At 53.3% G+C, this 16,743-nt stretch overlaps 3 protein-coding genes across 3 annotated transcripts; all 3 read left to right on the top strand.

The window, feature by feature from the left end:
* Positions 1-431: 431 nt before the first annotated feature.
* On the top strand, positions 432-2,710 carry BESB_053580 (putative gamma-glutamyl phosphate reductase; the record flags this gene model as incomplete). The annotated part of the gene is made up of 2 exons (XM_029363793.1): positions 432-755; positions 1,442-2,710. The coding sequence occupies 2 exons, from the start codon at positions 432-434 to the stop codon at positions 2,708-2,710; spliced, it is 1,593 nt and encodes a 530-aa protein (XP_029219716.1).
* A 1,900-nt stretch (positions 2,711-4,610) lies between these two features.
* BESB_053570 (Trm112p family domain-containing protein) lies at positions 4,611-6,293 on the top strand (the record flags this gene model as incomplete). Its single annotated transcript, XM_029363792.1, has 4 exons — positions 4,611-4,642; positions 5,389-5,548; positions 5,852-5,938; positions 6,192-6,293. 4 exons carry the CDS (start codon positions 4,611-4,613, stop codon positions 6,291-6,293), a joined length of 381 nt encoding a protein of 126 aa, XP_029219715.1.
* A 4,380-nt stretch (positions 6,294-10,673) lies between these two features.
* On the top strand, positions 10,674-14,190 carry BESB_053560 (ubiquitin fusion degradation protein UFD1CY; the record flags this gene model as incomplete). Its single annotated transcript, XM_029363791.1, has 9 exons — positions 10,674-10,776; positions 11,289-11,374; positions 11,736-11,804; positions 12,145-12,275; positions 12,657-12,750; positions 12,988-13,093; positions 13,322-13,401; positions 13,690-13,812; positions 14,008-14,190. 9 exons carry the CDS (start codon positions 10,674-10,676, stop codon positions 14,188-14,190), a joined length of 975 nt encoding a protein of 324 aa, XP_029219714.1.
* Positions 14,191-16,743: the final 2,553 nt, after the last annotated feature.

Below are 16,743 nucleotides of genomic sequence, written 5' to 3'. Positions count from 1 at the left end.
TGGCGCACTTCTGAATGAGCCGTTTACCCCACTGCGGCCCTCAGTTTCCAAGTCGCTAGTTCACTGACATCTGGCATCGCATGCTGTGCCTTCTTCGCGCCGCTGCTAAACTGTTCCGCGGCCGCGCGTCTGTCTGTCTTTCACGATTCCTTTATAGTACCTCCTGAAGTTCTAAACTCCCGGCTGTCTTTGCTTTTTAAAGTTCATCTGTTGAGCCTCGGCCCCCCGTCAGTAGAGTTTCACAGTGGACGGCGTCCTCAGTTTTGTCGTGGCCTTCTGCGAGGCTGAGCGCCTGGAACGCGTCCGTGTATAACAGCGCAACTGAGAGCGCTTGCATCGTTGTGCTGTGTCGCCTGAGGTCGGGTGGTTGGGCTAGAAACAGTTTTGTGTCTTCGTTTCAGAGTTGAGCTATCGCCGTGTTCGCGGTAAGCATGGCTTTCCCGGTGACCGCCGAGCGCGGGGGGCATGCCGAGGCGCTGTCTAGTGGCGCAGCAAACAGTACAACGAAAACCAACGACGGAAGTCACGATAACCGGGATGCCTGCACTTTCAATGGAAACAGGGAAGAGACTAGAATGCAAGAAAAAGGACAAGAGTTATCGCGAGTCCGTCTGGCAGCGCGGCATGCTCGACTGGCGTCCCAGAGGCTACAGACCAGCACGCTGGAAGAGCGAAATGCTGCACTCGTGGCGTACAAAGAAGGCCTCCTACATTTCCGAGAGGAAATTGAGGCGGCAAATGCCAGAGATATAGAGGTAAGTGGCACAACGCTGACGCAGTAGGGAAATAGCTCCGTCCGAATAGTGTGAATGCTGAAAGCGGCAACGAAGAGTGACTTGGTTTTGCGGGAGGCATGCAGTCCGGATCGAACCGATAATTCTGTTTTGGGAATGGCATGTGGAGCAGCGCGTGCACTCATGACTATTCCTGCCAGCTCTAGAATTCCGGATATGTGTAGATATAAATTCGGCTAAGCACATGTATGCAATATCGCGTGTGCAAGCAGCGTTAGGGAGGGCTGCCAATAGGTGTGTGTTGCCCCTAACTAAAAGAGGAATGAACCCAATTATCAGCCGTGTTGGCGAAGTCTGTTCTTCCACTGTAAATCGAGTGACTGCTGTTGAGCCTTTATTCTAGATGGAGCACAGTGCTCAAGCTCGAGGAGACAAATTGAGTTCCGCGACAACACGATACGTGAAGCATCTGGGGTTTTTTCCAGTCTTTTTCAGACTGTACTTCTCGTCGCACGCCTACTGGAGCGGATAGCTGGGGTGCCGTGGCTCTATTCCCCTCTTTTGTGTTTCCGTCTAGAAAGCGCAGGTGCGGCACGTTGTGCTGATGTGAAGGGGCGTTAAGTGCTCTGTCGCACATACGCGTGCGCAACGATTTAGCGTCGACAGACGTGTTGCTGTGATTCCTCCGTCTCGCGTGGTATGCTTAGGCAGCGACCGCGGCTGTGTCAGCGGGTGAAATCTCTTCAGCCTTGTTGAAGCGCCTGGACTGCAGAGGCAAGAAATTCGAGAGTCTGCTTCATGGCTTAGACACGTTGATAGCGCAGGGTGACCCATTGGGAACCTGCGACTTGGCGACGGAGCTCGCCGCAGATTTGGAATTGTTTCGCGTCTCGTGCCCTATCGGCGTTCTCGCTGTCATATACGAGGCTCGTCCTGAAGCCGCTGTTCAAGTGGCTAGCCTCGCATTGAAGACAGGAAATGCTTTGCTCTTAAAGGGCGGCAAAGAGGCGAAAGAGAGCAATCGCGCGGTTTACAAGGCGCTAACATGGGGCCTGGAGAAAGCAACTACGAGTTCGATCTCTAAGGATGCTCTCCAGCTGCTTGAAGAGCGGGACGAGGTGAAGGAAATGCTCCGGCTGGACGAGGACGTTGACTTAGTTATTCCTAGAGGTTCCAACAGTCTAGTCAAGTACATTAAGGAAAACACGCGGATTCCTGTTCTGGGGCACGCAGACGGACTTTGTCATATCTATGTCGATGCAGACGCAGACCTCGGCAAAGCACTCAAAATTATAGAGGATGCAAAACTGCAGTACGTGGCAGCCTGCAACACGGTCGAGTCGTTACTTGTCCACAGTGCGGTCCCCAGCAAGTTCCTGCCTTCTCTCGTCTCCTCTTTAGCCCCGCTTGGAGTGTCATTCAAGTTGGATTCTTTGGCGTTTTCATTCGTGGAGGCGCATGGAGACGAGGTGCTTGAAAAGCATGGGGGGGCTCTTGCTAGGGCGAATGAGCAAGATTTCCACACTGAGTGGCTGGCTCCTGTTTTATCTGTAAAGGTGGTAGGCTCCCTCGAAGACGCAATCGCTCACATCAATAGTCACGGCTCACACCATACCGACTGCATCATCACAGAAAATAGAGAGCACGTGCAACGCTTCATGCGAGGAGTCGATTCCGCGGGTGTCTACTGCAACTGCTCAACTCGCTTTGCCGATGGGTATCGCTATGGCTTTGGCGCCGAAGTGGGTGTTTCCACAAATAAACTCCACGCCCGAGGTCCTGTGGGAGTTCATGGACTCGTGACTTACAAATACTGCCTCTTCGGTGACGGGCACACCGTCGCAGACTTTGAGGCAGGCAGGACGAGCTATACGCACCGCCCACTCGATAGGGAAGAAGTCGCAGAGTCGAAGCGGAAGCTGAGCACCCTGGAAGAGATTGAAGAGAGGGAACTGCAAAGAAAACACCAAAACTGAAGACGAGGGGAGCGGCAAGGGAATGCGTAGAACGTAACCGCAGACGACATTGAAACCAATCCTTTTGGAGGTCGAGGCAAGAGCCGCCGGCTATGCGAAGCATGCATTTGAGCTGCTTTTTCGTGGCAAGGCGAAAACAGAGACAAGCCAAGATGAGATAGCAGGATGCAAGCCTTGTCATGCCCTCTCCTTGTGAAGTTGTTGCCGCACTGGTATTTCATTCCACCTTACCCAGGCAGGTGTGTGCGCACAAGCGGGTCCTAGAGGCCAGGAGAGCGGAAATGGGGCTTAGGTAACAGATTTTTTCGGATTGTCGACATCGGTTTCGTCGGTTATGGTCATGGGAAGACTGGTTCTGCGTGGAACGCGTGACAAGAATCCCGTGTTTTTGTAGCGTTTGTTCCCACGGAATGGTTATATTCAGAAGTTGTGCAGGCACTTAGCGTGTATTCCTTGCGCTTTGTCGTATGAACATTTGCTGTGGAGAGGATTCGCGGCTTACAGAACCTCCGGTGGATGTCGGCAGTGTGGTCTAAGTTGTTTTTCGCGTACTGCCCTTCGTGAAGGCGGTATGAGTGAAAGTTGCAGTCTCACTGTGCGTCCTTTAATGGATTTGTTTAACGCTTTCACTGATTGTATTTATGAAACGTGATTAGTTCGCCTAACCAGCACGATCCGGTTGTTTGGGAATATTTCCGATAATAGAGCTAGTGAGATAGGACATAGATACTAACCACCCGTTTTGCAGGAACACACAACGGCAGGTGACGCATAAGGCGTTTAACGGTAGCTTTATCGTCAGAAGGCCGCATCTGTACATGCTAAATAGCAGCCACTGAGGCATCTCCTCCTCTCAACTGGTTGGGTGCGGACTCTTCCATTTTGCCTTACCGACAAAAAGAAACTGAAAAAAGTTAAAAGCTGGAAAGACAACGACTGTCGCGCGAGCAGTTCCTCCGGCTCCTTTTGTGTGGCTCAAGCGTCGCGAGAGCTCAGGCGAACGGGCTTACCGGGGTCGACGCATCTTTGCATACGCATCCTGTACCACTGGCTCGTTTTACAGTAAAAGTATACATATGTGTGGTTAGCAACGCGTTTCGACATACACAGTTTAGCTAGTGCCTTCTCCATGTCTCTGGAGTGAGATGCGCAGACGTTGAGCTACCGTCGCCTCATTCAACAGCGGTAAAGTTAGGCATAGCGTAATGTGGATCTGTGCAAAAAAAATATAATCATACGACTATAGAGAGTTTGTTCTTGCTTTCCGTCTTTCCGAAAGAATCTTAAAATGAATCTGCGTGTCTTTCGCACTTTCATGTTCAGTGCATTCTGCGCATGCAGCCTGCAATGATATCCATTCTCCCGCACTCAAATAAACCGCATGCTGGGTAAACAGCGAACAAAAAACCAGGTTCTACCTTCATTGCCTTTCCTAGTTCCTTGTAAATCTATTTATTTGCTGAAAAGTGGATTCGGGAAATTCTTCTTTCCATTCGGCCTCGTGTCCTCCGTCGCTCGGACGAGCCGCCGTTTGAGGCGCCTTGCATGCGCTCGAGTTCAGGTTTTCGTTTCCGTACACCACAGAGTACACTATAATTTTTGTTTTACCACAAGGAGGATTTTATGACTGCTGCATAGCCTCTGGACCTGTCTTTTGGTGTTTCTGTTTATTTGCTTCTTATTCATCGCGTGTACACGGACTGTGTCGCCTAGGGACTCGACTGCGCTCGGCTCCCCGTGGCATACACCAGTATTATAGTCGTTTCTTCTCACTAAAATTGCTTTCTCCTCCCTAACGTCCTGGTGAGAAGGCGTCCTCCTTCTCCCTCATTTTCTGCCTTGATTTCCCCTCCGTGTCACCGCTGGCTCTCTCCTCGTCTGGCATTCTCTTCTCTGCAGAATGAGGCTCCTCACGCACAACTTGCTGGCCTGGTAAGAAACATCAGGGAGGGCTTTTTTTCGGCCAAATCCCTGCATCCTTTCTCTCAGGTGCCTCAGGAGGGTCATCACTGTCAGCGATTAGCCTCCGCTCCGAGGAAGCCCGCGCCACGGCTCCCGAAACACAGGGGAGGGAAGAGGGGGGTTGGGCTTGTGAACATTCTGAAGAGGTTCGCATGGGGGGACGCCCATCTAACTGTTCTTTTCACTCCAAAGTGCACTCGCAGGGGACTTGGTGTTTAAGGATCATGGACAGGAGGTTGATGTAGAAGAAAGATCACCGCAGTCTGAGGTTGCAGTTGGCGTGCTAAGGGTCAAGCGAAACAGCGCCGCCTTGTTGACGCCCGGCGATTCGTCTTCATCGTTGTCTCTCTTCCTCCTCGAACTCCGCTGCTCCTTTCTGCGAGCGTCTCTCTCTTTTCTTTGCTTGTTCAAGTCTTACCTGTCGCGACATGTTCCACGGCCTCTGGTCTCCCCCTGAGGGGGTTTCGCCGAGTCTCTGCTCGTGCCTCGCAAGTGCTTTGTCCTGCGATTCTTCTTCGCTCTCCCTCGCTTTCTATGCGTTGGTCACTCATTATCCTCGTCACCTTTTGGGCGTGGCTTTCGTCTCGAAGGCTTTCGGCGTTGAGCCTGTTGGTCGCGGCGTTGTTCCTGTGTTGTCTGTTTTCTCATGTTCTCCGCTGCCCTCGGCAGCGCCTTCCTTATCTGTTTTTTTGCCAGCTATTCGCGTCTGCTCTCAGCAACCGGCACCAGTGCACAGGCGGCTTCCCGCTGAAGATCGTCGTGGACGCCTCCAACGAAGAGGCGACGACGCTGGAGTCCTCTGATTTCCAGCCTGAGCTCGTCCGCGCGCTCCTGGCGAAGCTCGACTGGGAAGCGCTCGTGAAGACTGCCGAGCAGGTGAGCGCCGAAAATAAAAGACGCGAAAGGCGGCGAAGGCGCCGGTCGCCGCGATTCACCCCGCCGAGAGAGGAGGAAGGCGCCACGCGGCGCGCCCGAAGTGGAGGTTTTGTATTTCAGCGCACACGCGTAAACTGATCTGTGCAGAGACGGGAAGCGAGGGCATGCCAAGGAGGCAGGCGAATAGAGGAAGCAGAGCTGTTGAGAAACGACGAGGGCTGACCAGACCTCTGCCCGCACATGTCTGCTTAAGCAGACAGCCGCGTCAATGGTCACCTGAGCGTGCTTGGTGCATGATTTCAGTTCGGACTTCAACTGCCTCCTAGCTACACGGAAGCCGATCAGAACGATGAGCACTTCCTCCGCGCAGTTCACGAGGCCGTCGTTGAGGTGAGGGCTTGTGGTCTTCTCACGCGAACGTGGGTTTGCTGCAGATGTGTTTCAGAGTCTCGCAAATGGGCTTCAGAGTCTCGCAGGGCTCGGCTGCATGCAGCGTCTGCGCGTGGCCTGCGTGTTGCGTGGAGCTACCAAGTCGACTTGTTTGTGGCTACTCGTGAGTAAAACTGGTGCATTTTCTCAAGGCTCAAACGATGCGGGGGTGTCGCTTCTGAACCCTTTTTTGTGTTTTTTCTTGACTTTGCAGTTCCACGTCTTGGAAGGCAAGCTCGTGTGTCCTGTGTGCAATCGAGAGTACCCTGTGTCCAACGGCATTCCGAACATGCTCCTTCAAGACGACGAAATTTGAAGAGAAGCCACGGCGGCAGGATTTGCGCGCTTCTGGCGTTTCTGCTGCGAGCGAGACAGGCGCAGGTTGCCCTCTGGGTGGCGGAGAGGCGGAATCCTGGCGATGCGAAGTCCGCGATGAACACGAGAAGGGAATATTTGGAGGAAGGAGATGAGCGGGAAGGAGACGATTTTCCGGCGCTCGAGCCACAATCGAGCGGGCGTGGCGACCTACTGGCGTGCTGAAACCCTTACAGAAAGAGAGACCGCTGCGGGCGGAGGCGAATGAGCGGAATGAGCGGCTGCGTGGATCAGAGGGCACCGAAGAGATTAAGAAGATGACATCGAGGGAATGGCAGGAAAGGCGAGGGGGCGTAGGCACGGAAAGCGAAAATGCCAGCGGAGGCTTTGCTAGCGTCCGCGCCGCTGCTAGCGAACGATGAAAGAGAAGGAATGTGAAGAGGTTCACAGGAAGCGTAAACAGCGTCGCAAGCCTAAGTCCTCGGCCTCGTGTACGCGAATGCAGAGGAGACGCTCACGTATTACATCTGACGGTGAACTAGCGTTCCTAACTGAATCTTGTTCAATAACAAGGGAGTAATGAGCCGACATGGAGGTGCTGGTACAATCGGAGGATTAGAACTCCCAATATTATCTGACCTGTTATCCCCGGCGTACCTTACGACAGACTCGTAGAGAGTTCATATACAGAGTCAACACTAATCTGTTGGCAGTCTTGGCGAATCTAACTGCAGGGGGGGAGTACCCCGGAAAGGAACGGCAGAGCGACATTCGCCTGAGAGGAAAGGAGCTCGAGACAGAGCCTCGACGTCATTCAAGCCACGCGCACACATGCTTCATTTTGTTCACTGTCAGCCTCAAGAGGTGCCTTGTTCGACTGCGCTCGTCTTGTGTGTCCTGCGGGATGGGGCGGCTAACACACAGGCCTCCACGTGAATGACGTATTTTGTCTGCGCCCTCGTTTCAACTTTGACACAGCTTCGAAAGCACTGTCTTCCCCGTGCCTCTGGCGAGGAGCCAGTTACACGCGTCTCATCCGCTCCGAAGAGCCGAATGGGTGTCTGTGACCGCGGTCTTCCACTGCGCATCGCGTAGTCCAGCCGCGCCCCATCCAGCTGGTGCAGACGCAGAGTCGTTTGCGCTACGAGTTAAAAGTCGCCGCGCTGCTTGTTCGCCTCAAGCACAAACCTAGGTTGAGCTAAGGCGGTAACACGTACACACACACGAGTCGTCGAAACAACTTTCGAGAACTAGTGGGGAGTGCCTCGTGTGACTGTCATGAGGGTGGAACATGGGGGCCGTGTTGCAGTTTGATTCGTTTCCTTTCGTTCCCGACGCTTCACATTGTTTCCCGCAAAGTGTCCGAGCGATTTATCTTCGCTGTTTGGCGCGTTTCCTGTGTTTCACACGGCCTGTCCTGATTCTCTTCGGCCTCCGCAGGCCTTCGAGGTCGGTGAGGGTCATCACTTACACGAGGTTCCCTTTTCGAGGGACCTCTTTCAGAATTCTTGTCCCACCCCCACGAACGGGTGCGACGACAGGCTACAAGCACCTACGCCTGCGACGAAAAGCAAGCTGTTGCAGGTTAAACCTCGGTTGGAAACTTTGTAGCCACACGGGCAGTGGTCTTCGATTGGCAATGTATCTTGAACTAAAGACTGGCCTGATAATGTTAAATCCAGAGCTGATAGTGTGTATTTCACAACCGGAGGCGTGCTCAGTACTCTGCCAATCTGCCAATCACCATTTTTAGATGGGATTATTCACGAGTTCAGTGGAATGTGTAATACATGGTTGGACTGTGCGTCAAAGGGGTAGCGGTATGATGCGTTGATCCTTCTTGCCCTATTGTAACCACAGAACTGAATTCCAGAGTTAACGCTCTTAGGTCACTGTCCAGAGTGGGATCCATGGGCGAATATAAACATGGGTGTCCAGCGTAAATTTGAAAAACCGCACCCGGTAGTCCTGGACTCTCAGTCCATGATCGTGGCGATCAAGGCAATCCCACCCAGTACATGTGGCTTCTGGTCTGATCCTAAGTACGCAGTAATAAAGCGCGCGACTTCCATCTGGCTGTGAACTAGCGGAAGGAGACCACCAAAGTGAATGTGATGATATTCGTCATGTCTGTATACAAATGGTGGTTTTTTCAAGCAACCGGCTGTCAGGCTCAGCGCCTTAACGTGCCGCCGCACGCCCGCAAGGCAATCCTAGTGGAGCGCGTGCAGAAACGAACTGGTGGAATCTGCCACTGCTCATGTGTAGTCGCTCAGAACGGACGTTCCGCGCGTCAGAAAATTGAGACGTGTGGTTCGATGCGTGGGCACAAGAGGCTCTGGTGGCGTACATCGCGCAGAACCTTGGATTGAAGCAGCTGATGCTTGCTGAAGGCAGGCACGGCTGCATCTTGCCGCCTGGTCTAGTCTGGAAACTCAGCAGACACAAAGATGCCAGAAGGGTGATCAAGGCACTTCAGCATTCCAGTGGTTTACCACGGCGCCCTCTCAGAACGCACGCATCGCTACAGAAGGACTAACGCTAAAGCCACGGCGCACGTCGGCGCGGAAGACCTCTGTTGGGCCGCCAGAGCGAACTCTGTGTCGGGAGGAGACGTGCACACTGCTGCTGAGAAGCTAGCTCCAAGGCGTCGGCGGTTGCTTGTTCTGCTGCACGGCTTCCGTTAGCCAATTGTAAACTTGGCATATGATTCGACTCCGAAGCTCTCTCGAGCGTCGCTTGTCAGGCCCTCGTGTGGTCAGCTGTGGAATGACATAGCGTGACGTTCCTCTGCGACGCCGCCTCCATCTTCGGGAAAGACAGTTTCATCCTGCGAGGCATGGAAACCTCCGAAGACCTCTGGAGACAAGGAGGAACGGTGAATGAGCCGGGCTCGCGAAAAGTCGCACACGCTGAGAAACGTTGGCTGACGAGAAAGCTCACGCGGATGGCTTGCGCTTCGCTCGCGTTGGCTTTTCACGCGTTTTGGAAGTCTGTCCGGCGCACAGAAACCACCAGCTTGTTTTTCTCCTCTCTCGTTTTGACAGAAGGGTTCTAGCGTGCAGGTGGATGCTGTCATACCCCAGGTCTGGCAACTCTCCCCTTCGCCGCCGCAGGAGATCGCGCCGGGATCAGCTCTCGTTTGCTCTTCTTCGGAAGAGTCTCTCCAGCGACTTTTTCCCGGGTGTAGACTACTGCCTCTTCCCAATTTTACGTCCCGCATTTTGTGCGTTTCTTCTAACGAAGCGTCTGTGGCGTGTCGCTGGTAGTCTAGCCGGAGGTTTCTGTCTTGCGCGTGTTCGTCGCCAGTTGCGCGGTCTTTGCTGTCTCTGCGTCTTTCCATTTTACGTCTCCTTCAACAGTTGCGCGGAATCGAGTTTTTAGTCGACTCATAGCTGCAGCTTCGCTCCGATGCAGCTCATACGCTTCACCGTTCGCCTGTCTTTACACTTGCCGTCGCCGCGGCGTTTGATTGACTTCGTCGCGTGACCTCGTGGTCTGCCATCGCGTATCTTGAGTCTTGCGTCTTCGCCTTTTCATCGTTTGGTTTCCGCGCCTCTCCTGACGCTGTTCAGTTTCATCAACCTCGTCTGTTTAGCGTGGCGATTCGGGAAACTCGCCGAGTGCGCGGCGTGACTCGCCCTTGCTTCCTTCGTGCCTTAGGCTCCTGTTTTTTGCCCTGGGCGCGGCGCCTCATTTTGTGAACTACCTTCGCTGAAAAGATGGTAAATACCACTGCGAATGACCATGTTACACCCGCGAAGGGCTGCTTTTGGATATTGATTTGGCACGCCACCCCGTATTCTCCGCCTTCTTACCAGCTGTTTCCTTTTCTCTGCCTCTTTCCCCGCGAGACTCTCTCGCCTCAGGTCCCCGAGCGCTGCAGCTTCTGATTTTCTCGTATTTTCTTACTCCCGGCTTTTTTCTTCGAATTCCATCTGCGGCTTTCTCTCTTCTTGCATCTCTCCTTCGTTCTCGCGCCCCCTCGACTTCTTCCTCCCTCTGAGTGCCGATGTCTCACGCGTCTGTGTCGTTCGTATCTGTTCCCTCTCCTCTCATCTTTTTGCTTTGTGAGTGCGCGTTCTCCGCCACCTCCTGCTTATGTTTTCTTTGTTCTACGCGAATCTTTACGAGTGCGCAGACACGCATGCACCCTAGAAGGTTTCCACGTACCGATAGATATCGCATCTCGGCAGTGCGCCTGCGTACACTTCGAAGCAGCAAACAGAAAACTCGCTGATTCCTTGTGTTTGCCTATGCTGCAAGCCAAGGGACTCTCACGGGTTCGGCCGCGTTGGCGCAATGTCGATGCATTTTGTTTTTGCAAGTTTTTTTTTCGACTGCTTTTCAGTTTGGGCGACACGTGGCGAACTTTCTGGGCATGGGTGAGGGCGACGGAGACTTGGGAAGTGGATTCTCGCAGTCCTACAGCTGCTTCCCAGTCTCCTTCATCGGCAAAGATGACATGGAAAAGGGAAACAAAAGTAAGTCAAGCCTGTGCACCAAACACGACTCGATTTCAGGCGCGCAGCAACAGATACGGTCTACAGATTCATATATATGTATATATACTTGTATATTTATCTATGTATATGTCTGTCAGAGTTGCTCATGCTCTATATATGCATCTCTATATATCTATATTGGCGTATTCGTACTTATTCTCAGAGGATAGTGCGCGTCTTTCTGTCTGTTAGCCTTGCTTCTTCTTGCCTAGAAGAGTCGCATTACTTGGTAGGATTTGAGGTTTAGTTTTGTATAAGAAGAAGCATATGTATTTATACATGTATATGTATGGAAGGACTTTTGAGTCCTCTCAACGGATCTCATAATTGAGCTTGTTTGTGTTGTCTCTCTCCAGCTCGTTGCGCGTGCGTAGTTGTATCACGTCACCGAAAACGTCGTCTCTTTGAGATCCTGCGGGCGATTGATGGAGCAAAAGCGCCGTGAGACGTTCTTTTTCGCTTCGTTTCCTCCCTATTCCTGTTGCTTCCAGTCTTGCTGCCTCAGTCGGCGCTGCATGCGCTCGCGCGCCTGCATATTTCCTGGCCGATGCTCTTTGAAGTCGTCAACGAGGCGAAGGTGCGATGCAGCTCACGAGGAGGGACCCTATCGCGAACCTCGTCTGCGCAGTCGCCAGCCTTTCTCTTGTCGGATTCTGACTGTGCGATGAAAACTTCTTTGCCGGATGGGAGGGGGGGAGGGAGGGGGGAGTTCCTGCTCCGGGGCGCGAAGAGCGAACCCTGCAGGCGACCTAATCAATTCTCAGTCGGCGTGTTCGTAGCGATAATCGCCGTGTGTGTTTCTTGCGTGATCGATATCCAGTTGGGGATGCTTGACATATATATATATATATTGTTGTGATATTGCTTGGCGCAACCGCCTTCCGCTGTTCGCGCTGCTGAATGATCGATTTGTTTGTGGGTGTTTTTGTTTACTTTAGGATCGCCGGACTCACACGGGCGTCTTGGAGTTCATCGCAGAGGAGGGAACGTGTCACTTCCCCTACTGGGTAATTGTTTTGCGACTTGTCAAGCAGAGGCCGTGCCTTGCAGCGTTAGCGGCTTTTCTCCGTTTTCATCCGCACGTTGGACGCTTCTCGGCTGGCGTTCAGGAACACGAGGATCGAGCTGAGTGCTGCTACAGATACAAGATATTCGGTGCACAGAGTCAACTCGTCGTCCCTCTCTGCCTCCGTCTATGTCTACAGATCTATCCATGTACTCCCTTATGCGTATATATATATATATATATATATATATATATATATATATATATATATATATAGTAGGCCCTAGTGAAGCGGTGTTGGTCTCTCACGCTGCGGCTTGTCGCCTTTTTTTGTCATGCAGATGATGCAAAATTTGGGCTTGGAAGAAGGCGATCTCGTGCGAGTGCGCAACATCAGCCTCCCGAAGGGCACCTTCGTGCAGCTGCAGCCTGTCACGGCAGAATTTCTTCAGATGTCCAACCCAAGAGCGGTGTAAGTTCTCTCTCGAACCGCATCCGCATGGGCATGCGTTGAAGCAGATCGACTGCGAGGCGTCTGGGTGCAGCTCTGTGGGGTCCTCAGACCTCCGGATCTGCGAGTCTCCTTCATCTGTGCTCGGGGGATGGTCGCCAGTCGTTGACAGATGTGCTCACATATGCATCTATACTTACGTCGGATTTGCATGCGCCTCAGGATGGAGGCTTGGATCGCGCGTCGCTGTCGCTGTGGCGCACGAGCAGCCTCGGCGGCATGCGTCGAAGGCGCATATGCGTGTGTTCACATGGATGTCGGAACAGCCTGTTGCGTCTTGAAAGGGAACTCTTGGACACAGCGCCTGCTAGCGCGTGAATTTGCGTTGTTTTTTTCTTGCAGGCTGGAAGTGGCGCTGCGGGGCTACGCGGCCCTCACAGTCGGCGACCTGATTTACCTCCCCTTCCTGGATAAGAATTTCCAACTACTCGTGACAGTGAGGCGAGATGGCGGACGCGAGCCGCGAAGAACAAGTCACCGAGGCGAAGAAAGAAAGCCACTGGAAGCAAAAAAAGGAGAGAAAAGTTGCAGGGGGGGCAGTTAAGGGGGCGCAACGCACAAAGATGAAAGCCAAGAGATCGAAGCGGAGCGGCGGAGGACGCCGGCAAAAGAAGAAGGCAGGCGTGCGGAGTTGAACATTGGCAGCGTGTTTTGTTGCGGGTGGTGTGGACAGGATTTGCGGCCGGCGCCTGCAGTGTCTATCATCGAGACAGATATGGAAGTCGAGTTCAAGGCTCCGGAGGGCTACGTGGAACCCAGCGCGCGCAACACGAACCAAGGTGGGCGTTTGCTGCAGAGTCGTCTGCCTGGTTTTCTGTTGACGCGCCCAACGTGTGTTCTGTCTCTGTGCTGCTTGACATCTGCGCTGTGGCGCACGTGTGCTTCTTCGTCTCCCTCGCTTCTTCTTCTTGAATATTCGCTTCCTAGCCAGCCGTCCCTTGCTTTCTTCTGCGTTGTTGCTTCGCCGGTCAGTCTCCACGGTCGGGTGGTTGTCTGTTTATTTTCAGAGGCAGAGGAAATCATGAGCAGCGAAGGTGAAGCATCGGAGAGCGAGTCGGGCGCAGCCGATGGACATCAGTCTCGCCTGGTAAGCCGTTTGAACTGCGTGTTTCCTTCTGATTTTGCATCCTCGGACGCCATCGCGTCGCAGACGCTCTGCCTTCTCCTCGGTTTCGCTTTTCCTGCGTGCGTTTTTGCGCCTCTTTCGCTTGCGCTCTGCTTGTTTTCTATCTTCTTCGTGTAGTGTCTGCCTCAGCCGCGGCAGGGTGGGCGACTCCTGTCGGGTTCGATGTGTGCGCTTTGTGTTTTCCATTAGCGTGAGGCGCCCACTGCGGCACTTCGATCTTGCTGCGGTGCTTTTCGGGTCTCTGCTCAGTTCTGCGGAAAAGGCTGTCGTCTCGATGGCAAGGCGATTCGACCCTCTCCCGCGAGCGCGCCGGCGAAAAAGGAAGAAGAAAATCGGGAGCCCTGGAAGACCAAACTCCTCCACGGCGTTCGAGTAAGCGAAAGAAGAAGCGACGCGCGAGCGTGTGTGCTGCTCAGCTGACTAAACCTTTTTCTCTCTGTCGGTCTTTCTGTCTCTGCTCATGTTGTGTCTCGAGTTTCAGCGCCTATGGGTCGCGGCGCCCGTCGACGCGCTGAGATTGGGTGGAGCGGCGCAGAATCCCGAGTCTGCGATTCCATCTGCGTTCAGACTTCCTGCTCGGAGTACGAGGAGCTCGTTCGCTCGGGTCGCATTCCAGGCTTCATCGGAAAAGTCACCCCTGGAGCCGCAGCCCGCGCGCCGGCCGCAGGTGTCTCCGGAGACACTTCGGGCGAGGGCGCGGCTGGAGGCGGTTTCGCTGCGTTTTCTGGCAAAGGCAACACGTGCGAATGAGTTTTCGAGGGAAACACGGTAGGGAGTGGTGAAGGAGAAGAGAGACGCCTTCCACGCGTGCGGAGGACCTCAAGCTGTATCGCTCTGCGAAGAAGACGCCGCAAAGCGACATTCTGTCAAAGAAAAGGAGAGAAGGCGGAAGCCAAAAGACAGAGGCAGGATTAACGATGGCCTGCCGGCGCCTTGTGAAGGGTAGGGGAGTGCGATTGCGTTGTCTTCGTTTCCTTAGGTCGCTCCTGCAGGCGACTCTAGTAAAAGGCAACTTCACGTCCTGAATTCACATCTGCGTAGAGACACACAGCGTAGAGCGAGCTCGTTTTGCGTATATCGGCGGCAAACGCCACCTTAAATTCAAAAGACGTGCGTGAGCATGAGTCTCGACTTGATGGAATAAGTAAAACGACATCAAGAGTAGTGGTGTTTCACGGGTGCTGAAGCTCCCAGTTATGCTACACTTCGTAAGTCATTTCACAGAGTCGGACTAGAGTCAAGCTCAACAGGATCTTCTTTCCCCGCTGATTCTGCCAAGTCTGTTCCTGTTTTTATGCTAGGTAGTAGATAGGGACAGGTGGAATCTCGGTAAGCGATGCAAGTGCGTCACTTATTAGATGAGTAGGCATTTGGCTACCTTGAGAGAGTTATAGTTGCTATCGCCGTTTACCCGCATGTGATTGAATTTCATCACACCGACATCCAGAGCAGTGGGCAGGAACCGCACTGCGTCAGCACCGAATGCGCAAGCAGCTCGAATAAAAGGCAACTTCACGACGGTAGTTCACATGTGCATAGACACAGATGGCATGACGCAAGCGAGCGTTCGCTGTGGACGCTTTTTACACGAACGGAAACACGTTCCTTTGTAAATGCACGCAGGACGGTCTCGGCACGCTTGAGGCCGCTGACCAAACGATGTTCACTGCCACCCAAATTCACCTTGACATGAACCGATCAACCTCGCGATCTAGGCAGCGCGTGGGGAAATTAGGAGCACCGCGCCGTGCAGGCGAGAGAAAGGGGGCCTTGGAAAGAACCGCAAACGCGCACTCCCTTCTTTACCTATTCTTCGTTTCCGCCTCTATCTGCTCTGCGAGCAACGTGCTTTCTTGCGGACGTAGACTCCTGCTGCTGTCACTGTGAGAGTCTCGCTGCCCTTCCGTCACGCGTGGAAGCAAACCGCAGTCGCTGGGAACCCACACTCTGTAGGAATCGTTTTCGCTGCGAACCCGCGTTCTGTTTCACTTCGCTGGACGTCCGCATCTTGCTCCAAACTCACGGGGCTCGCCCGGTCTGCTTGGAGGAGGCGGCAGTTGTGCTTTTTTCGTCGTTCCTCACGTCCCAAGTGAGGCAGACCCTCGAGGCTTTACTTTTTCAACACAGCCGCAGGGAAGCAAGCATCCAACACGACACAGCGCCGAAAGTGTTTGTGCTGCCAGGCATGCTGTCGTCGAGCAAAACTGCCGGGTGGACTTCTGAGTGAAGGGGCCTTTCTTCGGGCTGGTGTATCGGTGAGCATCAGGGCGTATCAAGGAATCGTCGAAGGTAACACTCGGCGAGAGCCAATTCTGCAAAGGCAACTAACTCGTCGAAAAACGCCGAACATAACGCCTCTCAAAGAGGGCTACCGTTGGGTTAGGGCTCCTTTTAAAGAGCTGTGTGCGTCAGAAGCAAGCGTCTCGGAGACCGCTACCAGAAAAAGGTGTGGTCGTTCGCCGCGCCCCAAACAACATATATATATAAATATATACATAGGATCTGCATCTACACTGCCATCGCATGCTACTCCGCTAGGGGTCTCAAACTTTATGTGTCAACGGACTGCTTTCAAGGGAAAGCCTCGACGCCACAGCTCTAGAAGGAATTGAACGAGAAAGATCTCGATCGAACTAGAGTCTGAGTTCGAGCCAGAGACGTATTTTCTTTCAAGGTCGAGCGCTGCGCGCATGCGAGCAGCGTCTTGACAGAGGAGAGGAGGGCACCAGGCTCCAAACAAGACACCGAAAAAACACGACAAAAAACCGACAAGAGATGATAATCAAGTCTTCCTTTGCCTTCCGAGCGTCTGCGCGTTGGGCTTCCTTGTTTTCTGTCTCTCTGTCGCCTGGGTTCCTCTCCTGCTCTTCAGCTGAAGAGGCAAGCGCGCGGCGAAGGCAGAAGACAGGCCCCGTCGAGGACGTTCGGACGCAAAGACAAACGACACGAGGAGACTACGCGAAGAACTGGAAAACACGCCGGGGCGCTAGCAGAGCTGCGTGTGGTGTTTTCTTGTAATGCTTCGGTGGTTTCCGGCTATGCTTGTTACCATCTCAAGCTTTGACGTTGTTGGTAGAGTGGACGCACATAGGCTAAAGCCATATGCCACTGGAGTTGTTAGTACCAAGAAGTCAACCGGCAAAGATATTCCACCTGAAAACAAAAACCACACCAAACGACTCCCATCTACCGAAAAGCGACTCCGCGCACGTGTGTGCTCGCACACACACGCGCAGCTATACGAGCAGCTACACACGCACAAACATATATATCTATATATATGGCATGGAACAGCACACAGAG

This window comes from Besnoitia besnoiti, chromosome IV, assembly GCF_002563875.1.
Source record: "Besnoitia besnoiti strain Bb-Ger1 chromosome IV, whole genome shotgun sequence".
Lineage (NCBI taxonomy): Eukaryota > Apicomplexa > Conoidasida > Eucoccidiorida > Sarcocystidae > Besnoitia > Besnoitia besnoiti.
This window is presented reverse-complemented; position numbering and strand designations above follow the sequence as displayed.